This window comes from Papio anubis, chromosome 3, assembly GCF_008728515.1.
Source record: "Papio anubis isolate 15944 chromosome 3, Panubis1.0, whole genome shotgun sequence".
NCBI lineage: Eukaryota > Metazoa > Chordata > Mammalia > Primates > Cercopithecidae > Papio > Papio anubis.
Window position 1 is genome coordinate 146,157,000 of NC_044978.1, and position 26,104 is coordinate 146,183,103.

At 43.8% G+C, this 26,104-nt stretch overlaps 1 protein-coding gene across 1 annotated transcript; it reads right to left on the reverse strand.

Moving 5' to 3' along the window:
* Positions 1–2,829: 2,829 nt before the first annotated feature.
* CHRNA9 (cholinergic receptor nicotinic alpha 9 subunit) lies at positions 2,830–23,784 on the reverse strand. Its single transcript, XM_003898612.3, has 5 exons — positions 22,749–23,784; positions 22,309–22,454; positions 20,584–20,738; positions 8,609–9,141; positions 2,830–4,051 (listed from the first exon to the last, which is right to left on the reverse strand). Exons 1-5 carry the CDS (start codon positions 22,810–22,812, stop codon positions 3,510–3,512), a joined length of 1,440 nt encoding a protein of 479 aa, XP_003898661.1. The 5' UTR covers positions 22,813–23,784; the 3' UTR covers positions 2,830–3,509.
* Positions 23,785–26,104: the final 2,320 nt, after the last annotated feature.

The window sequence follows — 26,104 nt, forward strand, 5'->3', positions numbered from 1 at the left end:
CTTCATTTGGAATGTGGCTGCAAAGCCTACAGATGCAACCGCCTTTCTGTGACCATGAAGCACCAAGCCTCAGGCTGTTGGACTTCACTTCCAAATGAAGGAGAGGAAAGATGGGAAGATCCCCGGGCTTTGCAGCTCTGGATTTATTTTTGTGTGAGATGAGTAACCTCTGTTTGCTTAAGTTATGGCTCATTGGGTTTTCTGTTATTCACAGCCAAATACAACTCTAACTGATAACATTACTTCTATAATCAAAATAAAATTAAAGAAAAAAACTTGTCTGATTCCATTCTGTGACTAAACAAGGTTTCTTCCTTTGTTTTTTTTTTTCTTGTTTTTTTTTGAGATGGAGTTTTGCTCTCGTTGCCCAGGCTGGAGTGCGATGACGCGATCTCGGCTCACTGCAACCTCTGCCTCCCAGATTCAAGCACTCCTCCCAGCTAATTTTGTGTTTTTAGTACATACGGGGTTTCTCCATGTTGCTCAGGCTGGTCTCAAACTCCTGACCTCAGGTGATCCACCCACCTCAGCCTCCCAAAGTGCTGGGATTACAGGGCTGAGCCACTGCGCCCAGCCTGGTTTCTGTTCTTCTAAGCTCTGCTCACACTCTCCTTTCACCAATCCTTTCTAATCCTTACCCTCATTTCTTTCTTTGTCTAGCAAACTACACTCAACCTTCAAAAGTCCGCTTAAGACCGGAAACAGAGGCTCACGCCTGTATCCCAGCACTTTGGGAGGCCGAGGTGGGCAGATCATCTGAGGTCAGAAGTTCGAGACCAGCCTGGGCAACAGGGTGAAACCTCATCGCTACAAAAATACAAAAATTAGCCAGGAGAGGTGGCACGTGTCTGTAGTCCCAGCTACTAAGGAGGCTGAGGCAGGAGAATCGCTTGAACCTGAGAGGTGGAGGTTGCAGTGAGCCAAGATTGCACCATTGTACTCTAGCCTGGGTGACAGAGCAAGATTCCCTCTTAAAAGCAAACAACAACAACAACAACAAAAAACTTCAACTCAAATGTTGATGTTACACTCTGCAAAGTCTTTCCGAAACTTTCCCTCAAACAGATTCATCATGATTGTACCCCTGGTGTTTTGTCCGTGATTCTGTGATAGCACGTTTTACACCTGACTATGTTTGCCTATTTCCTTGGTATCTCTTCCACTGAACTGTGAGCAACATGTGAGCAACTGGAGGGTAGAAGCCACGTTTCACACTTGCTCCCTTCAAGGCAGCTGGCATACCACTAAGTGTAAGTCGGTGCACAATAAATGTTTTCTGGAATGAGTAAACACAAGAATTAAAAAACAATGCCAGCCGGAAGCGTTGACTCACACCTGTAATCCCAGCACTTTGGGAGGCTGAGGCAGGTGGATCACGAGGTCAGGAGTTCGAGACCAGCCTGGCCAATATGGTGAAACTCCATGTTTACTAAAAATACAAAACATTAGCCAGGTGTGGTGGTACACACCTGTAGTCCCAGCTACTCAGGAGGCTGAAGCGGAAGAATCGCTTGAATCTGGGAGGCAGAGGTTGCAGTGAGCCGAGATCATGCCACTACACTCCAGCCTGGGCAACAGAGCGAGACACTGTCTCAACAACAACAAAAAAAACGATGTCTATATGTTTAAACCAAACATTGTCCTCCCCTTCCTAGGTTGACTCCTGTTTTCTCTCCACCTCTGTTTGTTTGTTTGTTTTTAACTGGAAAAAGAATAGTTGACAAGTTGGAAGTTAGGGAATGTCTCACAGTGTCACCTAGGCTGGAGTGTAGTGGTGCAATCACAGCTCACTGCAGCCTCAATCTCCTAGGTTCAAGTGATCCTCCCACCTCAGCCTCCCAAGTAGCTGGTACCACAGTTGTCTGCCACCATGCCCAGCTAATTTTTAACTTTTTTGTAGAGACAAGTTCTCCGCATGTTACCCAGGCTGCTCTGGAACTCCTGGCTCAGGCAGTCTTCCACCTCAGTCTCCCAAAATATTGAGACTATAGGGCCGGGCATGGTGTCATGCCTGTAATCCCAGCACTTTGGGAGGCCAAGGTGGGCAGATTGCTTGAGGCCAGAAGTTCCATATCAGCCTGGCCAACATGGCAAAACCCCATCTCTACAAAAAATACCAAAAAAATTAGCCGGGTGTAGTGGCACACATCTGTAGTCCCAGCTACTAGGGAGGCTGAAGCAAGAGAATTGCTTAAACCTGGGAGGCAGAGTTTGCAGTGAGCCAAGATCATGCCACTGCACTCCAGCCTGGGTGACAGTGAGACTCCCTCTCAAAAAAAAAAAAAAAAGAAAAAAAAGAAAAGGGATTATAGATGTGAGCCACTGCGCCCAGCCTTGGATCATTTTAATCTAGGTGGGAATAGGGGGTGGATTTGAAGTCACATTTTATTGAAAGTAGGAAAGAAGTTGAGACATACAGGAAGTAAATTAGGGCAGAAAGTTCAGAATTAAGAACAAGAATCTCTCAGTCTCTCCTATGCTAAATCATAATTTGTCATGGCCTAAAGCAGGGTGACTTTAGCAGACGTAGCCCAACTCTGAGTCCCAGTGCTGAGGGCTGAGTCCCAGTTCCACTTACACCTTGTTGGATGTTGAGGAGGCAGGTCACTTATACCCGCCTTTTAAGCCACAGTTTCTTTCTCTGAGAAAGAATAGTAATACTCGCCTCCCCAACTCACAGAATTATTATGAGGATCAAAGTGATCAGACTTGTGCATAAGAATTGCTGTGACACCCAATAAAATGTGAATCATGTCGCTTTTATTACATGTAGGAAAAACGTGATCCATGTTTGGTGAAAAGTTCAGTGAATGAATGGATGAGCCCAGCTTGCTAATCACCTTATTTTGATACAAGACAGGAAGAACTTCATCTATCATATTTTAATCAAGGGGTAAATGCAGGAATGACTTCATCTTTTGGGTTTATATAAAACATAACCAACATATACAACCTCACCATTATGAAGCAAGCTCTTTTCTCGTTAAACAGCTGATGCTTAGACTTTCTTCACATGGGACAAAAGCTTTTATTCCACTATTTGAGATATGACTTCAAATGCACTATGCCTGAATAAGGTACCATTGAGACTTAAATCACACTAACATATATATGACTATTTCATTTTTTTAAAGCATGGTTTAAGGGGAACTAAGAGGAAAATGAGTTTGGTTTGTTTTGCCTTTTTTGTTTTAAATTTTACCAGTAAAGTGTATTTTGTTATCTGTACTGCCAAAGAGGTGAATAATTGTATAAACTAGAGGCCAGTCACCCACCGCTATGGTGGGCTATAAAAGGTCTCTTTCCCTATTTCTTCCATCTTCCTATTTTGGATCTCTTGCTTAATTTGACAGGGCAGATAGCTTCGACATTGATTTGAGGTTAAAAATAAAACGTACAGACAACAAAACCCCTAAATTATAGATGAATAAAAATCTTGGAAGAACACTGGAATAGATCACAGGGAATTGTATTAATTTCTACCGAGATAGCAAAGCCAATATCTGTGACTAATCCGCTCTTGCTATGATCAAAATAGTCATCACAAGCACCATAATGAAAAAAATCCACATGAAGAATCGGTCTATGACTTTCGCCACCTTCTTCCATTCACTCCCTTTGGAATTGGTGGCCTTGTAGTCTTTGAGGCATTTGGCGATGTACTCAATATTCCTCGTCAGCACTTTGTACTGTGCACAGTAACTCTCAGCCTCCTGAGGGTTCTCACCCTGGCAGCCCAGGTCGTTCTTTAAGTGTTTGTTCATGCCCTTCTTTCTGGAAAGGTCTTTGTTCCTGGCTGTTTTCAGGTTAGACTCTGGGAGTTGGCTGTAAACTTTCGTGAGGTGGTCCCGCTCTCTACTGTGGTGTGGGCTGAGGCAGCTTTCACCCACATCATAGACAAACAAGACCCTGGACATGTATTTCAGGATGACCACCCTGGCCCAGTGTGGCACCGGCCGGGCCTCGGCCCCACAGAAGTGGATATTCATCACCATGATGGTCAAGGCAGTGGAGGCTGTGATTAGGGCCATCGTGGCAATGTAGTATTTACCTGGAATTAAAATAACAACAGTAACTGAATTTGCTTTAAAATGGTCCTCATACAGCCATGACTCACTTAACAACAGGGATATATTCTGAGAAAGGTATTAGTCATTAGGTGATTTTGCTGTTGTGTGAACATCATAAGAGTGTATGTCCACAGACCTAGGTGGTATAACCTTCTACACACCTAGGTTGCACGGTATAGCCTGTTGATTTGAGGCTACAAATCTGTGCAGCATGTTACTGTATTGAATACCTCAGGCAATTGTACACATGATTATCAAACGGTTAAGTATTTGTGTGTCTAAACATGTCTAAACATAGAAAAGATAAAATGAAAATTGACATTATAATCTTATGGGACCGTTGTATACACGGTCTGTCATTTACCAAAACATTGTTATGAGGCACATGACTGTATTTGGCTTAAAAAGAAACAAACACCCTTTCTAAGGAAGTGTTTTACCCTAGTGGTTACTAGTATAGAATTTTTTTTTTTTTTTTTGAGACAAAGTCTCGCTCTGTTGCCCACGCTGGAGTGCAGTGGTGTAATCTCGGCTCACTGCAACCTCTGGCTCCCAGGTTCAAGCGACTCTCCTGCCTCAGCCTCCCAAGTAGCTGGGATTACAGGTGCCTGCCACCATGCCCAGCTAATTTTTGTATTTTTAGTTGGGGGGGGGGTTTCGCCATCTTGGCCAGGCTGGTCTCGAACTCCTGACCTTGAGTGATCTGCCTACCCCAGCCTCCCAAAATGCTAGGATTACAGGTGTGAGCCACCGCACCCAGCTGTAGTATAGACTTTTGAATCTGACTTCCTGGATTCAAATCCCAGCTGTATCACTCCCTGGACTTGTGGCCTTCAGCAAGGCATATAATCCTGCTAAGCCTCAGTTTCCCACTCTGTACAGTAGGCGTAGTAATAATATCTAACTCGCAGGAATATGAGGAGGCTTAATTGAGATGACACATGTGAAGTTCTCAGCACTGTTCCTGGCTCGAAATTAAAAAGTTTGGAAATATTTCCTGAGATCATGAGGTGGAAAAATTTTTCCACACTCAACAAACAAACAATTAATGAACTTGACCAGTTCTCAGAACTGTCTTCAGACCTCATTAATATGAAAGCCAATTGCTATTGGGTAAGAAAGGAGACTGTGTCACTATTAGTCTTCAAACTGTGATTATATAAAGCACACGTTGATGAAAAAGTGAAATTAAGGAAGGAAATAATTAAGATAAGGCTACAAATTTATGAAATATAGAATAAAAATCCAAGAAGATGAACAAAACCAAAAGCAAAGTTTTGAAAAAGTAATAAAATTGATAAACCTTTGATAAGACCACTTACAGGATAGAGAGAGAAATACAGGAAGGGAAAGAGAGAGAGAAGATGGAAAAGACTTATAAAATAGTACAATATTATTAATAACTGTGTAGTCGGGTGCGGTGGCTCACACCTGTAATCCCACCACTTTGGGAATCCCAGCACTTTGGGAGGCTGAGGCTGGTGGATCACTTGAGGTCAGGAGTTGGAGACCAGCCTGGCCAACATGGTGAAACCCCATCTCTACTAAAAATATAAAAAACATTAGCCGGCTGTGGTGGCAAGTGCCTGTGATCCCAGCTACTCAGGAGGCTGAGGCAGGAGAATCACTTGAATCCAGGAGGCAAAGCTTGCAGTGAGCCGAGATTACACCACTGCACTCCAGTCTGGGCAACAGAGCTAGACTATGTCTCAAAAAACAAAAATAAAAATAGCTGTATAATAACATATTTGATAATCTAGGTGAAACTGCTGGAAAAATGTCAGGTGTCAAAATTAGTGCAAGAATAAAGAACACTTTAATAGAAATAGGAATCAATCAAACACCATCCCCCCACCAAAGGCTCTAGGCCCAAAAAGAATTTATAGGTGAGTTTTACCAAACTTTCAAGGAACAAATAATTCCCATCTTATGCAACTTGTTCCAGAAATAGAAAAAGAGGGAAAACTGCCAAGTTCATTTTGTGAAGTCCATTTGACTTGATTCCAAAAGTGACAAGAAAAGAAATATTAAAGCCATTTCACTAATCGACATATTTGAGAAACTTCTACAAAATATTAGCTAACTGAATCCAACAGTGTCTTAAAAGGATAATGTATCATAAGAAAGGAGTTTGGTCCAGTTATACAAAAGAGTTCAACATCAGAAGACTTATTGATGTAATTCACGACATTGATGAGTAAAAGAGAAAACACACATTATTATCTTAATAGATGAAGACAAAGTATTTGATAATGTTTATCATCTACTTATTATTTGTCAAAATCTCTGAGTTAATATATGAGACATTTCTTAAAATGGTAAAGGTCATGGGCCAGAAACCTATATGAAGGGCTACATTTGATGCAGAAAACTTAAGCATATTTCTGTAATATTGCGAACACATTCCATGGGTGCTATGAATAACAAATTATAATTGTTAAATAAATGTTCTCAAGATCTGTGTGCACTTTTCCTAAAAAGATAAATTTCAGTCAGTTGCGGTGACTCACACCCGTAACTTTGGGAGGTCAAGGTGGGAGGATCACTTGAGCCCAGGAGTTCAAGACCAGCCTAGCCAACATAGTGAGATCCTATCTTTTTAATTTTTTAATTTTTTTCTACATATATATATTATTTTGAGACAAAGTCTCACTCTATTGCCCAGGTTGGAGTGCAATGGTGCAATCTTGGCTCACTGCAACCTTCACCTCCCGGATTCAAGTGATTTTCCTGTCTCAGCCTCCCAAGTAACTGGGATTACAGGCACGCACCACCATGCCCAGATAATTCTTTTTATAGAGACAGGGTCTCACCATGTTGGCCAGGCTGGTCTTGAACTCCTGACCTCAGGTGATCTGCCTGCCTCGGCCTCCCAAAGTGCTAGGATTATAGGCATGAGCTACCATGCCCAGCCTTCATTTTTAAATAATAAAAATAAATTAAAATAAAATTTAAAAATATAAATTTAAAAATATAAATTTAATTTTAAAAATATAAATTTCGTATTTTCATAAAAACAGAACAAGCAATTCCTGTGAGACATCTGTCTTTAGAAATTGTGCCAGCTTGCTAGATAATGTCACTGCCCAAGAAGAGAGTGGGACCGTCCCATGATCTTTCCTCGAACAGGGCTATGATCATCACTGCCAATCATTTCTGCCTCAGGAGAGGCAACAAAATGCCAATACATCTCCTTTTTATTAGAGGACGAAAAGCCTTCTGTGTTTAATTCTGAAAAAGAGGGCTGTGTGTGTGTGTGTGTGTGTGTGTGTGTGTATTTTGCAAGGACAGACATAAAAAGGAAGCTATCTCCAAATGGAGAAGCCACTGTAGTATCATCTCAATATTGGGTAACTGGACTCAGTAAAGAGTAAAAGGGCAAGGCAACATCTCTTGATATTGGACTCTAAGTTCCTTGGTGTTCTAGAATTTCTCCTTATTGCTTACTTTAAGGAACTCAAACTTAGATCTAGCTTGATTCTGGTAAGCATCTGTTACAACAGCAAGTCCTTGAGATGTAGATGTTGGATCTCAAGGGTATTGGAAGCAGAAAGTAGATGTTAAAGAGGATAGGAAAGCCCTCAGAACAAGCTAGGCAAGGATAGGGGAGGCAGGGGTGGTACCCTCAGTCTGCACTCCAGTCCTTGGAGGGACATTTCATTATTGTAGATTTTTGAAAATTCAGTCTGTTTTGGAATCACCTCAGATTCCCAAATCTCGGCCAAGTTGCTAAATCAAACTCTCCGGGTGTAGGAACTTGCATTTTAATAAGCTCTTCCACTGCTATTATACCCAAAGCAGATGAAATTTTTCTGTTAAGGGTAGACGTCAGGCTTAAAAAGCACATCTTTCTGCCATGTTTGCCACTCTTCCCAAGAAGAAAGCCCTTGTCACATGAAATGATAACAATAGTCACTGTTTACTCAGTACTTACCATATGCCAGGGCATGCACTAAGCAGTGACACACAAATTTTACAGATGATGAAGCAGAGACTAAGAGAACAAGTAACTTGCCTAAGTTTGATCAAGGAGTGAACACTGAAGTCAGCATTCAAATGCAGTTTCTTTGACTTCAAAATCAGGTTTTAACCTCTGAGTCATTGGATTTCAGACTTAAACGGAAAATGCATCAGAATCACTCAGAAGGCTTGTTAAAACAGGACGCCAGGGCCTTATCTCCAGAATGTCTGATTCAGTAGGCTTAGGGTGGGCCCTGAGGTTTTGTGTTTCTATAAGTTCCCAGGTGATGCCGATGCTGTACATCTGGGGACCACCACTTTGAGAGCCACTGCTCTAAAGTGTAATGCTTTTCATTGCTCTTTTGTGTAAACCCAGAAACCATAAGACCAGTTTTGATTCCAAAAGCCTTATCTATATTGAAAGATGCTAACTGCAACCACCAGAAAAATTTGAGACAGTCTGTATTGAGTCTGAAATTGGCTCCATTGTTTCAAGTTTAAAGGCATACACACAACCTTAAAGGCATGACCCCAGGCACTACAAAGCTGGGCTTGAAGTGGGAGACACTTAAACTCACCTATCAGGGGGACATTTTCTGAGGCCGGCATGATTTCTGCCACCATTAGTTGAAATACAGTCATGGCCAACAGGATGGTCACTCCCAGGGAGACCTTTTCTCCAGAGGCTGCTGGGAGATAAAAACTCAGAGGAGCCAGAAAAGATATGAGGACACATGGGATGAGGAGGTTGACGATATAGAATGAGGACCTCCTCTTCAGAAGGAGGGTGAATGTGACATCCGGGTAAGGCTCAGAGCAGCAGCCATAGGAGATCACATTCTTGACAGCAGGCATGCCATGGACCTCCCATTCCACATCTTCAATGAAGTCAGAGAGATCTCCGCTGTCCAGGGCGTTGAATATGTCTACCTGATTGCCATTGTAGGTCCAGGAACCAAAAGTCAGGTTGCACTGCTGGTTGTCAAAAGGGAAGTAGGTGACATCCACCACACAGGAGCTTTTGGTGATGGCCGGTGCATCCCAGGTGATCAGCCCATCATACCGCAGGACCACATTGGTATTTACAGGCTCTGAAGATTCATCGTCAGCCCTGGAGGTCAGATAAGGAAAATGAAAGCCACATGCTAGGAGAACTTGCCACCTTCCTTACCCCAGGCAGCTCACTGTGCCCATCACTTCAGTGTTTTGGCCATGGAACACCATTTTCCCTGTGACTGTGGCTTGGGAGTCTGGAATCAACTCTAATTTGTCCTTCTCCTCCATCTTCTGTAACTAGTCAGGGCCAAGTTCTCTTGGAGTCTTCCTTCAAAGCATCTCTGCTCTCTATCCCTTCCTGTCCATTCCCAATGCCACTTTCTTGGTCCAGGTGTAATGATTTGAACACACAGACAAAAAGTAGACCTGTCGATACCAAAATCTGCTTACTTGATTTGTTAACTTTAGGCACAAGAATATTCAAATAAGCTTTTTATGGCTATTATAAAAGCTATACATGTTTATTTGTAACATTTGGAAAACTCAGAGGAAAAACAGTCGTTCACCCATAACTTTAGAGATAGTCACTTATTCCAGATATATCTTCTTTTGCTTTATCAATATTTATGCCTTGTATTTTGGGGTACAGAATTTCTATTTTTCTCTAGGGAATTACTCTTTCTCCATTGCCATTGCAAGGCAGAGGAAATGTTGGTCAAGGTGCCCCAGTGTCCCTGGCCAAAGGATGGCTGGGTGGCCCAGGCTTGGTCCAACAGATTCACCCTTTCCAGAGTTTAGGTCTTAAGCAGAATGATCCAGAGACCAAAAACATCACCCTAGTGATGGCTCCCTATTCAGAAAAAAATAGACAGTCCCTCTTGTCTTGAATGCTAGGGCAGCCTTGGTTCTGTCTTTTCCAAGAGTTGGTTGTTTACTTTTTCCTTTATTTAAATGAGATGTGCCACATCCTTCTAACAAATTCCTATTTCACAAGGTTGCCAAAGTCAGTTTCTGATGCTTACAACCAAAGAGTCTTAATTGGTACATTTCTGTTAACATTTGGATGCATATTTTTGCAGTCTTCCTTACAATTTTTTCCCTGCAAAGTATATTTTGGCTAAATATAAATGTGGTATTCTGGATTGGATCCTGGAACAGAAAAAGTACATTCACGGAAAAACTGGTAAACTCTGAATAAAGTAGTTTAGTCAATAACATTGTATTTATTTTGATAAGTATATTATGGTTATGTAAGAGGTAACATTAGGGGAAACTGCGTGAAGGGTATAAGGGAATTCTGCACTATCTTTGCAACTTTTCTATAAATCTAAAAATTATTCCCCAATTTAAAGTTAACTTGCAAAAAATAAAAAGGAAAAAAAAAGATGAAACAAAATTTTTAAAAATACATGGTCATCTGTTCATACTCTTCTACAACATTCTTTTCATGTCTAAATAGCATTCTATTATATTCCACTATATTAGATACACCATAGTTATTTAACCAGTCTACTGAGGCTTGACATTATGGTTGCTTCCAGTTTTTGTATTTATAAGCAACGCTGCAGTGGACATCTCTGTAGCTGAGTCTTTACATTTATCCACTGACCCTTTCCTTAGGTTAAATTGCTGAAAAAGGATGTGCTGGGTCAGAACAGGCATGTTTTTGAAGGCGGTAAGGGATAAAAGACTACATATTGGCACAGTGTACACTACTCGGTGACAAGCACACTAAAATCTCAGATTTCACACTATACAATTCATCCATGTACGTAAAAAACACTTGTACCTCAAAAGCTATTAAAATAAAAAATATATTGGCTGGGCGTGGTGCTCATACCTGTAATCCCAGCACTTTGGGAGGCCGATCACTTGAGGCCAGGAGTTTGAGACCTGCCTGGCCAACATGGCAAAACCCTGTCTCTACTAAAAAAGTACAAAAATTAGCCAGGCATGGTGGCGCACGCCTGTAGTCCCAGCTACTCGGGAGGCTGAGGCAAGAGAATTGCTTGAACCCAGGAGGCGGAGGTTGTAGTGAGTCAAGATTGCACCACTGCACTCCAGCCTGGGTGACAGAATGAGACTTCGTCTCAATAACAAAAAAAAAATAATAAAATAAAATAATGCATGTCTGTATATATTTTTTAAAGAACAGACATGTTTTTAAGGTTTTTATTTTTTCCACTCATTAGAAATTGGGTGCCACAATATTAACTCTAATCTACTGAGGAGGAGGAGGAGGTATGGACCGAGTTCACTCCATACCCAAGGGGATGTTTAATTGTCAGTGTTTGTGAAGATAACAAAATAAATTTTTTGAAAATGCCTGAAGTTTCCTCCTGTAACAGTGAGAAATGTGTACAGTTAGCTATCTGAGAAGTGAGAACTAGACCTGAACTGAGAACACTGCTCACCCATCCTACTTCCTTGGTGCAAGAGGAGAGATCTGGGGATCAGAGAGAATCTGTGTGGGGCTAAGACAATTGCACTGGGCAGGGTCCCTGTAGGAAATAGATGGCCTACTCCAATTAGATAAACTGAGGAGAGTTTAAGAAAGGGACTGTTCACAAAGGTATGGATACGATGCAGAGAAACCATTCCTGGACACGAAGAGGTGAGGAGAAAGTGCAGTTACCAGAACCTGGAAGGAAAGATTTGCATGAAGAGGGTCACCATGATAGCAGTGATGACTTTCCTTCAGGGAACACATCCAGGCAAAGATAACCTCCCAGGAAGACAGCGAGGGAATATACATGCTAACCTCACTCTCTCTTCTCCCTGCAATTAACTGATGCTCCACATTGGCCAAACCCAACCCCAAGCCAAAGGGCAAGGGAACCTGCTGACCAAAAACATCACCCCAGCTACTTTGGAGTAGGTTGTGGGGTTTTTTGTTTGTTTTTGTTGTTGTTGTTGCTGTTGTTGTTTGTTTGTTTGTTTGAGACGGAGTCTCGCTCTTGTCACCCAGGCTGGAGTACAGTGGCACCGTCTCAGCTAATTGCAACCTCCGCCTCCCGGGTTCAAGCGATTCTCCTGCTTTAGCCTCCTGAGTAGCTGGGATTACAGGTGCCAGACACCATGCCTGGCTAATTTTTGTACTTTTAGTAGAGACGGAGTTTCACCATGTTGGCCAGGCTGGTCTTGAACTCCTGACCTCAAGTGACCCACCCACCTCAGCCTTCCAGGGTGCTGGGATTACAGGCGTGAGCCACCGCCCTGGCCGTTTTTTGTTGTTGTTGTTCGTTTGTTTGTTTGTTTGTTTGTTTGTTTTTTGAGACAGGGTCTCATCCTGTTGCCCAGGCTTTAGTGCAGTGGTACAATCTTGGTTCACTGCAACCTCCACCTCCCAGGTTCCAGTGATTCTCCTGCCCCAGCCTCCCGAGTAGCTAGGATTATAGGTGTGCACCACCACGTCCAACTAATTTTTGTATTTTTAGTAGAAGCAGTGTTTCACCATTTTTACCAGGCTGATCTCAAACCCCGACCTCAGATAATCTGCCTGCCGTGGCCTCCCAGAGTGCTGGTTTCACAGGTGTGAGCCACCATGCCTGGCCTTGAGTAGTTTAAATACATTGTATTAAAATATATATATTTTTTGTAGAGACGATGTCTCACTATGTTGCCCAGGCTGATCTTGAGCTCCTGGCCTCATACGATCCTCCTGCCTTGGCTTCCCAAAGTGTTCGATTACGGGTAGGAGCCACTGCGCCCAGCCAAGACATTATTATTTAATCACTTCATGACCAATATCTTATTGTTTATCTCCCTGGTTTTTTTGATCATATCACAGCTCAAAACTTGCAGTGGCTTCCTATAGCCCACACAATACTTCTACACTTCCTCAGTTTAGTGTTCTAGATATTCCATGATCTATTCCCACCTCACTTTCTAGCTGTGTGCCTTCTGCTGGTCTCCTTCACTCCCACTCCACCAATCAAGACTGAAATCCCAACAAACCCTGTGAGTTTCTCTCACTTAAACTCTTTCTTCAACTCATAATAGTCCCCCTTTTCCGCATGTAGCAGTCTAACACATCCTTCAAGACTCTGCTCAGAGGCCACCTCTGTGAAGCCTTCCCTGCCTCTCCAATCAGATATCTTTCCATCCTTGAAGGGCCACAGCACTTTACTTCTGTGTTATAAGAGACTTGCATTTTTACCTTGCATTATAGTTTTTACATACATAGCTTATTAGATTGTTCCTTGAGGTCAGAGATTGGGTCTTAAAATGCTCATTTACTTCTCATAAAAATATCATGGAGATTTGAGTTCAGAACCTGATTCAGGTTTCATAACCTTAGGTGGGTTATATCTCTGTCACTCACCTGTAAAAGTGGGCATTATAAAACCTTAAGGCTTCTTTTAAATTTTTATGTTAAACAAACTATGTACATTAATTTCTATTGCTGCTGTAGCAAACTACAACAAACCTAAACCTAATGTCTTTTTTTCTTTTTCTTTTTTTCCTGAGATGGCATCTCACTCTGTCGCCCAGGCTGGAGTGCAGTGGTGCCATCTTGGCCCACTGAAACCTCCGTCTCCTGGATTCAAGCAATTCTCCTGCTTCAGCCTCCAGAGTAGCTGGGATTACAGGCTCCCACCACCATGCCTGGCTAATTTTTTTGTATTTTTAGTAGAGATGGGATCTTGCCATGTTGGCCAGGCTGGTCTCAAACTCCTGACCTCAAGTGATCCACCCACCTCAGCCTCCCAAAGTGCTGGGATTACAGGCATGAGCCACCGTGCGCAGTCCCTAATGTCTTAAAACAACACAAATTTAGCATCTTAACAATTCTAGAGGTCAGAAATCCTAAAACCAATGTGACCAGGGCTGCATTCCTTCTGGAGGCTATAGGGGAAGATCTGGTGCCTTTCCTTTTCCACCTTCTAGAAGCCACCTACATCCCTTGACTCAGGGCCCCCTCCTTGCATCACTAACCTCTGCTTCCTTTGTGGCATTGCCTATTCTGACCATCTCATCTCCCTCTTAAAAGGACCCTTATGTTTACATTAGGCCCACCAGGATAATCTCCCCCATCTCAAATCTTTAATTCAATCATACCTGCAAAGTCTCTTTTGCCATGTAAGATAAATCTTACAGGTCTTGGGGATTAGGATGTGGACATCTTTGTGGGGGGCATTATTCTATCTATCATACTTCGTAAAGCCCCAACTCCATGCAGACACATAGTAAGTGGCCAATATGTATTAATTTCTTCCCCTTCCCTCTGTTTCTAACTGTGTTTCGTGTTCTCAATTAAAACATGAAAAAATTACAGGGACAAAAAGTAAGCTGGAGGTTGGGAAGGCATGTTTAATAATATAACCCTCACAGAATATTTAAATTGCTTTCCTCTTACCTTCCCTTTCCTCAGCCCCTCAGTGGCCTTCAGGCAGCGATATGGTTTGGCTGTGTCCCCACCCAAATCTCATCTTGAAATGTAGCTCCCAGAATTCCCACATGTTGCGGGAGGGACATGATGGGAGGTAATTGAATCATGGGGGTGGGTTTTTCCTGTGCTGATCTTGTGACAGTGAATAAGTCTCACGAGATCTGATGGTTTTATAAAGGGGAGTTCCCCTGCACAAGCTCTCTTGACTGCCACCATGTAAGATGTGACTTTGCTCCCCATTTGCCTTCAGCCATGATTGTGATGGCTCCCCAGCCATGTGAACTGAGAGTCCATTAAACCTCCTTCCTTTATAAATTATCCAGTCTTGGCCATGTCTTTATTAGCAACATGAAAACAGACCAATACAGGCAGCCCCTTCTCCTCCTCTGTATCTGATCAAAGACTGAGCTAACTTTAGTTGTTTTGCAATTGAGCAAAAACGACTTTCCCAGCGTTGGCTGTAAGAAGCCCATTCCTGGGAACTGGAGAGGAGCAGGCTGGTGAATGAGGGAGCAGGGAGAGTCGCCCCGTGTTTTCAGTCCCCAGAGTGCCTGGAACCTCAGCGTAGACTTGTCTGTTTACTCAGTCCCAGGATCCCTTCCTCGTTCCATCTCCAATGTCTCTGTCTTTCACATATTCACTTTTCCTTCCTTTCCATATCAAAAAGAAGTTCCCCCCTCTCTTGCTGGCTAACTTCCCTTCTGGTCCTGTGAGTCCTCTCCTTCCATGCCTCCTTCAGGATTTTGCCTCCTTTGGTCCCTCTTCTCTCTGGTCGCTCTAGCCACTTTCCAACTCTGTTCGCAAGTCTCTCCTGCCAAATTCCTTTTCTCCCTGACCCTTCTACCTCTCCCATCTCCTTCCACGCACTGCTTTCAAAAGTAACTGATACCTGCTGTTGTCCCGTTTCTTCTTGCTTTTATTTCTTGACTCCTGCATTTTGATGTCTTTCCGACAAGTACAACTAGGCAAATCTCAAGACTTCTCCTAAGTCTTCATCTTCTTTAACTCTTCCCAAACATTGGGATTATGGGTTGTTCCTAGACATCCTCTCTTCCCTTGGTTTTTATGACATGACTCTCTCAGTTCTTCTTCTACCTCTTTAACCACTAATTCTAAGTTTCCTCTATAAATTCCTTAAATGTAGAGGTTTTTTCAACTTTATCGTCAGCCATTTTCTTTCCTTCCGTGAGTAGTTCTATAGGACTTTAAGGGCTTTTGGCATCTCCATTAGCCCTGACCATTTCTCCAGGTTTCAGATTTGCCTCCGCAATCTCATTATTGGACACTTCCTTAGGGATGTTTCTTTGGTTCCCCAAACTGAACATCAAATTCATCCTCTTTTTTTCCAAACCTGTTTCTCCTCCCCCTCCTTTATTTCCAGTCTCATTTGGAAGTCTTGCCATTCTCTAAATCATCTTATATGGCTAAGGATAGCTACATAAGCTGGCCTTAAAGCTAAATTCTAGACAAATTCTTTTGAATACAATAGGGCACCCAGTTCCTCACCAGGTCTAAAATCCAACCATTAAAACTGCTCATTAAAATCCAACCACTGGGGCCAGGCATGGTGGCTCATGCCTATAATCCCAGCACTTTAGAAGGCCAAGGTAGGAGGATTGCTTGAGCCCAGGAATTTAAAACCAGCCTGGACAACAGACAATATAGTGAGACCTCATCTCTATAAAAATTTTTGTAAAAATTAGCTGGGTGTTGTAGTGCATACCTGTAGTCCCAGCTACTTAGGAGACTGAAGTGAGAGGATCACTTTGTTACCCATGGAGGGTCTCAACTACAGGTCATCCATGTTCTTGACATTTTGAACAAAGAATTGGACAAAATGCACAAATAAAGCAATGAAAATACAGAACAATGAAAGAAACAATAAACGCTCAGATTTATTGAAATGAAACTACACTCCAGAGTGGGTGTAGCTCAAGTAAGCAGCTCAAGACCACAGGTTACAAAATCTTCTGGGTTTTAAGTACCCTCTAGAGGTTTCCCATTGGTTGCACCCTATGTAAATAAAAACTTGGCCCACAACCAATTGGAGGCTGAAGTGAAGTTACACCCTATGCAAATGAAGATGTGATCTACAACCAATCAGAGGCTGAAGTGAAGTTATAACTCATGCAATGAAGACTTGGTCTGTGACCAGTTGGAAGCTGAAGTGAAGGCTCCCTGTCTACAGACGCTATTGAGGAGAATACTGTCTCAACTTGAGCCCAGGAGGTCAAAGCTGCAGTAAGCTACGATCACACCACTGCACTGTAGCCTAGGTGACAGAGCAAACCACCGGCCCCCCCACCAAAAAAAAAAAACCTGACCATGAAAACCCTGCCATAATGAATTCAAATTTAAAATTTCTGTAATCTGATTTTACCTAATCTAAAAATGTCAGTGGCCTTATATTAGCCACTATACTAACCATATACTAATAGTAAACATTCCCACCAGAATTTTGAGCCCCAATTCATTAATTTCTCTATTGATTTACTGAAAGAGCCAGTATCTACATGAACTGTTACATTGCTAAAAAGCTCACTATTTCTTGGGACAATTCGTTGCCGAAGTTATTAGGAAAATTTTTTTTTTTTGAGAGCTTATCTTCCCTTTGGTTTCTACCGATTATCTTGGGTTTTGTCTTCTGGAACATTGTTCTCTTTTTTCCACCCTACTTTCTCTCTGATTGCCTAAGGTAACCATCATCAAGTCTTCAAGGTCTTCTCTCTTCCAAACTAAGCATCAGCAAATTCAACTGTTCTTCTGTGAAGTAGCATCCAGGCCCATCTCCTTCCTGATCACTCCCTACCAGTCTAGCCCCATGGATTCGGGCACGAACAGTGACTCTAGATGCAAAGCATCTTCCTGCCTGGGTGTCTTTACTACACTGGACTGATTCACTTACTCCCTACCCCTATTTCTCCTTCTTGCCACAACTCAGGAAGCCCGTTGTGTTGCCTATGACATTCTCTACCTGCTTCTGAGAAGCAGTGATATTGTATCTGGCATCAGTAGATTCTACAGAGTCAGAGATTCAGCTAGAAGGACTGAGCTCAGGGAAATAGCCATGACTAAGGGCCCTTCTTTGCCGGATCCTGTAACACTCTTCCATTTTCATTTCGATTTGTTAAAGGCATGAAGATGTCATCCAACCATAGCTCCTTTTAGAGGTTCCTCTACACAGCAAAACTCTGAGAAGTTTTACTGAGAAGGAGAAGGCAAAGGAGAAGAGAGGAGCAGAAACAGAACTGTCCATGACAAGAGCACAGAGATGACTAAAGAGTCAACCAGAGGAACAAAAAAGAGATGATGAATCAGTGTGGTGAAAGGTTCTGTGTAAAGGAGTGGGGAGTGGGGAAGGGAGAATGAGGACAGAACCGACCAAAGCCACAGTAGGCTTGTTTGAGCTCACAAGTACATAACTGGCTTCTCTAATAAGGGAGCAGTGGAGTCAGCTTAACTTAGGGTGCCTTGTAAGCTTGCAAAGAAGCATTTCAGTAAGACATGGTCACCGCCTCAGCCAATCAAAACAGGAGGGAGAGGAGAACCACCATTCTGTTTGATTTCTGGAGAGAATTTTTAGAACTTACAGAATGCTTGCCGGCACAGCAGCTCGTGCCTGTAACCCCAGCACTTTGGGAGGCCAAGCTGGATGGATCGCTTGAGCTCAGGAGTTCAGAACCAGCCTGGGCAACATGGTGAGACTCTGTCTCTACTAATAAAAAATAAAAAATAGCTGGGCATGGTGGCATGCACCTGTAGTCCCAGCTACTCAGGAGGCTGAGGTGGGAGAATAACCTGATCCTGGGAAGTTGAGGCTGTAGTGAGCCATGATTACACCACTGCACTCCAGTGTGGGTGATAGGAGTGAGAGCTCGTCTTAAAAAAAAAAAAAGAGGCCGGGCGCGGTGGCTCAAGCCTGTAATCCCAGCACTTTGGGAGGCCGAGACGGGCGGATCACGAGGTCAGGAGTTCGAGACCATCCTGGCTAACACGGTGAAACCCCGTCTCTACTACTAAAAAATACAAAAACTAACCCGAGGCGAGGTGGGTGAAGCCTGTAGTCCCAGCTACTCAGGAGGCTGAGGCAGGAAGAATGGCGTAAAACCGGGGAGGGCCAGACTTGCAATGAGCTGAGATCCGGCCACTGCACTCCAGCCTGGGGCTGACATGAGACTCCGTCTCAAAAAAAAAAAAAAGGTACAGAATGCTATAAGAGATGCGTCTGTGTCCAGTAGAGTATCTCTTTCTTTTCTTTTCTTTTTTTTTTTGAGATGGAGTCTCACTCTTGTCACCCAGGTTGGAGTACAGTGGTGCAATCTTGGTTCACTGTAACCCCTGCCTCCCAGGTTTAAGTGATTTTCCTTCCTCAGCCTCCCAAGTAGCTGGGATTACAGGCACCTGCCACCACACCCAGCTGATTTTTTAATTTTTAGTAGAGACGGGATTTCACCATGTTAGCCAGGCTGGTCTTGAACTACTGACCTCAGGTGATCCACCTGCCTTGGCCTCCCAAAGTTCTGGGATTACAGGGGTGAGCCCCCACACCCTGCCTGTATCAATGAAATTACTCTCCTGCACTCTGCGGACTAGAGAGTGGTAATGGACATTGTGGCTTGTGTTCTTGCTCTCTCTGTGTGTGTGTGTGTGTGTGTGTGTGTGTGTGAGAGAGAGAGAGAGAGAGAGAGAGATAGATAGAGAGAGAGAGAGAGACAGAGAGAGTGAACACGGGCAGGGAGTGTAAACTGAAGGAATAAAGCTCAGTACTTGAATGCTATCTTCCTGTTATCTTCCTTGGGAAGGGATACAGACCACTCAGAGTGGGGAATGGACAGAAAGAACAGGGCTATGATTCCAGAGGTCATGACCCTTAGATGAGCTCTCTGAGTAAGGAGTGAGACTAAAATCCAGGCTGCAACCCACCCGTGTTGCTTCCTTAAAGGAAATCCATGCCCACTGGAAGCCTCTACCCGGGGAGCGCCCTGAGCTGCCCCTCATTCATATCCTTCTGAGCCACAGAGGAACCTTCCCACTCCACAGAAACGGGTCCAGAACAAAAAGAGAGAGAAGCTCCTTCGACAACAGGTGGGGCCACTGAGCTTGAACGGTGACCAGAGATCTGGTATTTTTCTCAAAATGCTGCCCATGGACCCACAGTACCTACGTCTTCCGGAGCTTGTAGAAATGCAGAATCACAGGCCTGCCCCACACCCGTGGAATCACAATCCGTATTTTAACAAACTCCCTGGGCGATTCATATGCACCTTCCAGCCTACGAAACATAAATCTTACCTACCCATTGTACACGCCCCTTGCTCTGAGACTGGGAAAAAGTCACTTTGTATCCTGTAAACTGGTTCATCCTCCACTCCACGCAAAACCCCAAATCCACAGGTCAGTTTCTAGATGGCCCATTCCAGTTTAATTAATTGTTGATACATGATCTTGGATGGTGCATGTCACTGTTAAGGGTTGAATTGTGTCCCTGAAAAATTCACATATTGAAGTCTTAGCCCCCAACACTCAGAATGTGACTTGATTTGAGAATAGCATGATGGAAGATGTGATTAGTTAGGTTAAGATGAAGTCATGCTGGAGTAGGGTGGGCATCTAACCCAATATGACTGGTGTTCTTATATAAAAGGGAAATTTGGACACGGAACACACAGGAGAACGCCATATGAAGATGAAGGCAGAGCTCAGAGTGACGCTCTACAATGCTAGGAACACCAAAGACTGCCAGCAAACCACCATTAGCTAGAAGAGAGGCCTGGAACAGATCCTCCCTCACAGCCCTCAGTGGAAACCACGCTGTCAACACCTGCATCTCAGACGTCTCAACTCCAGAACTGTGAGACAACATGTTTGTGTTAAGTCACCTAATTTGTGCTACTCTGTTACGGCAAAGTTAGTCCTAGCAAACTAACGCAGCCTCCACTTTCCCACCTGAAAAAGGGGCATGTAGATTGATGGTTTCCTTCCAGCTCTAAGTTTTTATGACGTATTATTTCCTGATCTAAGATTCTATGGCTGTTATTTCAGCCTAGGAACATGGATTAATATTTAATTTCATGCATATTTTAAACATTCCTTTTTCATTATGTTTAAATTCTATGAAATCAACATGTTCGTGCCTGAAAAGCCTCAGTTCTGAGCTGCACTTACTTGTTATATAAGACGATGTCCGGCCTCCACACGAGGTCACTGGGGATCCTGATGGAGTCTAGGCCATCGTACTGATCTCGGTCCCATGTGAGATAGGCATCGTGCCAGATTTGGCGGATCCACAAATAGGCGGTCAGAATTTGGTTTCTTTCATCCTGCACAATGAATGCAGATGTAACTTTACCTAGCAGACACTGGAAATGTCTTCCATTGATAGGACACTTGTTCTTCACAATAGGAATTTCACAAACACTCATCTATTTTCAATAAGTGAGAGCTTTATTCTTTATTTATTCTATCCCCTTGATTGACTACCAAGATCATTCTTTTCCTCCTAGATTTAGTGTTCAGAATGTAAAGTGGACAAATATTTAAGTCTTGATATCTTTGCATGGATCAACTGCCTATATTTCCTGAAAATTGATCAATGAATGACATACTTGAAAGCAAAAGTCAGGAAATAACAATGTGCAGAAGGAAAATCTTTCAAGTTTCATAACATTGTGTGATTAAATATAGATAAGCACTAAATTGGCCGGGCGCGGTGGCTGAAGCCTGTAATCCCAGCACTTTGGGAGGCCGAGACAGGCAGATCACGAGGTCAGGAGATCGAGACCATCCTGGTTAACACAGCGAAACCCCGTCCCTACTAAAAAACACAAAAAATTAGCTGGGCGTGGTGGTGGGCGCCTGTAGTCCCAGCTACTCGGGAGGCTGAGGCAGGAGAATGGCGTGAACCCGGGAGGCGGAGCTTGCAGTGAGCTGAGATCCGGCCACTGCACTCCAGCCTGGGCAACACAGCAAGACTCCGTCTCAAAAAAAAAAAAAAAAAAATAGATAAGCACTAATAAGCTATGCCATCTTAAAACACTACCTTTTTTTAAAAAAAAAAATTGAGATTGGCCGGGCGCGGTGGCTCATGCCTGTAATCCCAGCACTTTGGGAGGCCAAGGCGGGCGGATCACGAGGTCAGGAGATCGAGATTACCCTGGCTAACATGGTGAAACCTCGTCTTTACTAAAAATACAAAAAAAAATAGCCGGGCGTGGTGGTGGGCGCTTGTAGTCCCAGCTACTCAGGAGGCTGAGGCAGGAGAATGGCGTGAACCCGGGAGGCACAGCCTGCAGCAAGCCAAGATCCTGCCGCTGCACTCCAGCCTGGGCAACAGAGTGAGACTCCGTCCCCCTCCAAAAAAAAAAAAAAAAAAAAAAGATTGAGATTAAATTCACATTAAAACTCACCATTTTAATCATATTAGAAGGGAACAATGCACTGGCTTCCAGTATATTCACAATGTTGTGCAGCCATCACCACTGCCTAATTCAAGAGCATTTCTTCCCCCCGCAAAGAAACCCCATAATCATTAAGAACTCACTGGCCATTTTCCCCTTCCTCCCCGCAGACCCTGGCAACCTCTGTGCTGTTTTCTGTATCTACGAGTTTACCTATTTTGGACATTTTATATAAATGGCAGCATACAGTATGTACCCCCACCATTCCTTAGATTTTCTAAGACTGTTACGGTTAATGACCAGGATTAGGTAACATTTCGTGAAATTAATTAGTTTTGTAGAAAGCTTCCTTTTCCCGGCGTTCTCTTCTCCCACCAGCTTGCATACGGAGCTGTCATTCCCTCAGATTCCCAGTTAAGACATTCTCTTCAGAAAGCGTGGTTGTTTATCCTCTGAGAATCATTCCACAGAGTCAGCACCATGTATTACTCACCATATCCTTAATCTGAGAGAGCGTAATCTGCAGTGTGACATTCAGGACTTTATCTGTATCTTCCACCGGACGAAGAGCATTGGAATAATCTTCAAAAAGGTCATTAAACAACTTCTGAGCATATTTTCCATCTGCCGTCTCCACAGCTACTCAACAAGAGGGATCTGGATCAACCTTCAGAGTGTTGTATGTATTTCAAGACAAAGAACACAAGACTGAGGTCTAAAATGGGGGATGGCCCAGCACTGGCGAGGGACAAGCTTTGGGTGGATGGATGAGTTGTTTTTCTGGCATGCGCTACCAAGGTCAGAGGCAGTAGCAAGCACGGAGCCCTTCCATGCGGTGGAATCATCTGTTTTGTCTTCCCCGCCCTGCCCCACCTCCCACCAAAGCAATAGCCCCAGATGAGACAAGATGGTTACATGTCACCAGCCGCTCACCTCTCAGTCTGGAAGCAGCAAAGTAAATCCAGCAAAAGGAGATGCAGGAATGGGACCAGTTCATCTTTTTCCTGAGCCTCTATAATAAAGTCTCGGTCAGGCAGCGTGGTCTTCCGCTTCTCCCTGTGAATACGAAGGATCTGGGCACAAGGAGCCCACACTGCCGCAGCCTTATGGCTGCAGCTGGAGAGCTCAGGCTTGCATTGCACGCAGGACCTAGATCCTGAGATCCAGGCCTGCCCTCCCTCCCCTCCAGTAATTTGAGACTGGCAACTCCAGTGGCTGAGATGCCGGAAACCCAGGGTGCGTTAGGTCCAACAGTGCTGTTCTGGGGGGCCATCTAGGGTCCCTAGCCACTCTCAGCAGAAACAACCAGACAGAAGAGGAGGTAGATGCAGGCAGCAGGGGTATGCCTGACACCCCAGAGACTCCACCTAAGCAGAATGGGAGCTTTCTACACCCACCATGAGCAGATTCAGCCTGAGTCTGGGGACTAAGGGAAGCCTAACGGATTGAGCCATGGGGCGGCTGTCCAGAAAGACTCTACGCGCTTTTAGCAGCGTTTGAAGAGGGAAAGAGACACGGTTCTATGATCTCCAGAATGTATTGGCATTTTGGTTTTTCTCTGCCTCAGCTTCTGATCCCTCCTGCAGCTGTCCCTCTGGGCACGGATCTTGCATAGTAAATGTTTGTGAGTATATGTGTGAGGGGGTGTGCTGGATGGGTGGATATTCACCCACTTAAGAAGCAGCAACACTGTGAGTTGGATTTGGACTTGACCCCCTGGGTTCGGCTGCCAGCCCAAACCCTGACGAGCTCTGTTATTCTGGATAAGTCACCGAACCTCTCTGAGCCTTCCAGAACTTCCAGACTGGGGAAAATAATATTTCCTCTCTCTAGAGCTACTGAGGTATCTGTATGTGAAAGCACTTTCTAAATATCAGTAATTTTCATATTTGATCAGCTTTGCAGATCCAGAATTTCTATGTTTACCAAGTCACACAGGATTTACCAGCTCAAAAAAAAAAAAAAAGAAAAGAAAAGAAAAACTGGCTCAAAGGCTGACCAAATCAGCATGAGAATAATAACCAATGGTGATACTACTAATGATGATACCCTTTGCATTTGAATGCTACTTCATATAAAATTTCAGTCATTTCTCGTATGTGATATAATTTTACTCCTTCAGAAAAATGTCAATTTTCAATTGCTCCTTACTCTGTAAACTCATGTCTGCCCTTCCTATTGCCTGGAGAATCTGCTTTGGAAAACCATATTAAGATAATTTGGTTGCCTGGAATCGAAGTGAGGAAATTGGATAGCTCTGTTTCATCAGGTTACAGCCGCCTGATGAGTCACCCCATCCCTCTTCGGGAATGTATCCTTTGAGTGGAACAGACACTCCAGCCAACGGCAAAGTGTTTCTTAATTGCCTGTCCCCTTGTGTTGATTGTGAAGACATTATTTTTCTGACGTCCCTAGTCTGACTCATTCATCAAATGACACAGTTCCGGGTGCCCACGCTCAGTCCTCCTTCAACAAACCATCCACTTTGGTATCTCAGAGGTGGAAGGTACTTTTGAAATTGAGTTTAATGCCTCACTTCCATATGAGGAAACTGAGGCCCAGGGATGCAGAGTGGCTTCCCTCCAGCAGTGATCGGCCAGAGACAGGATCCAGGCCACCTGCCCCAATCCACTGTGCTCCCTGCCCCGTTAACAATGCATCTCTTCCTTCTCATCGTCTTTCATCAATATGGCTTTTGATGCCAGCTGGGTGGTGACTTCCTTGTGTGTAGAGGATCTTTACCTTATATGTCTTTGATTCCTTACAGCACTCATAGGGTTGAATTGTAGTTGACACAGGGCCTACCTTGAATAGTGTCCCCTCCCTTCCTATCCCACTCCCCTCCTTTCAGGGTCTCTTCTCCCCTCAGGGACCTCTTTTAGGTTGAAGTTGCTGAGAACCTTTGCCCATTGGCGTCCAGTGTCCTGGGGGGCATCCCTGACTCCATTCCAGGAGGATGACGGCAGTGCTCCCATTCTTTAGAATAGAGTCCTGTCTGACAAAGAATCCTAGTGAATTCTATGGTTAAAAGATCCTCTGCCCAGCAGCAGCGTGGGGATGGGAAGAACAAATACCTTCATTCTGCTACATGTGTTTTTTAAAACAAAAATTACAAGAGTCAAACGTCATGTTTTGCAAAGAATGTTTTTCCCACAAATGAATATGGCATGAATACTTTCTCCATTTCATTAAATACAGGATCAGAGCATTTCTAACCTGTAAAGAGCTCTTCAAGGACCATCTAGCTGAGGTCACTCATGTTACAGATAAAGAAACTGAGGACTAGAGAAGTCAGAAGCCTTCACAAGGACATAACCCATTGCCCTGACTCTCAATACAGTGCTCCCTACACAACACCAGTGCAGCTGGTGAGGAAGTTCAGAGGAAATCAAGGTCGAGTGCGCCTCTAGGAGGTTTGGGAATGCGCTTCCTTTCAGCCAAGGGCAGGTGGGACCTCGATCTGCCCCACAGGAGGGTGGGTAAAGGATGCTGACTCTCCACCGAGAACCATGCCAGAGACCCTCAACCTCTCCAGGAGCCTGGGCTCTTTGCAGAGGAGTGCTGTCCTAGGTACTCAGAGCCATGACGCCTGCTAACCAGTGCTTCACAACTCACTGAAACGACAGGAGACACCTCAATGGGACGCCATTCCCAAGGGCCCTATTTCACTGCTTTCTAAGTTTGCTGGATTTATCCTGGATATATGTCTTGAAAAAAAAAAAACTCTCAAAGTTGCTTTAAAAGAGAGCTATATGAATTCCTTCACCTTGCACCAGAGTTTAGGATAAGCGTTGGTAGTTAGGACGCAAAGTCATGCTGAAAGGGCTGCCCATGGCACCACTCTCCAAACATTTTGGGGTTTACTTCTGTCTTTGTTTTCTTTCTTTCTTTCTTTCTTTCTTTCTTTCTTTCTTTCTTTCTTTCTTTCTTTCTTTCTTTCTCTCTTTCTCTCTTTCTCTCTTTCTCTCTTTCTCTCTTTCTCTCTTTCTTTCTTTCTTTCTTTCTTAGAAGGAGTCTTGCTCTGTCGCCCAGGCTGGAGTGCAGTGGCGCGATCTTGGCTCACTGCAACCTCCACTTCCTGGGTTCAAGCAATTCTCTGCCTCAGCCTCCCAAGTAGCTGGGATTACAGGCACCTGCCATCATGCCCAGCTATTTTTTTTTTTTTTTTTTTTTTTTTTGCATTTTTAGTAGAGACGGATTTTCACCATCTTGGCCAGGCTGATCTTAAACTCCTGACCTCGTGGTTCACCTGCTTCAGCCTCTGAAAGTGCTGGGATTACAGGCGTGAG

Bases quoted from the DNA above. Each gene is read 5' to 3' on its own strand.
- CHRNA9 (XM_003898612.3), bottom strand. From the start codon at position 22,812: ATGAACTGGTCCCATTCCTGCATCTCCTTTTGCTGGATTTACTTTGCT. The intron at 20,739-22,308 runs GTGAGTAATACA...TTCATTGTGCAG, and splicing joins TCTCTCAGATTAAGGATATG to GATGAAAGAAACCAAATTCT. The intron at 9,142-20,583 runs GTAAGTGCAGCT...TCTGACCTCCAG, and splicing joins GACATCGTCTTATATAACAA to GGCTGACGATGAATCTTCAG.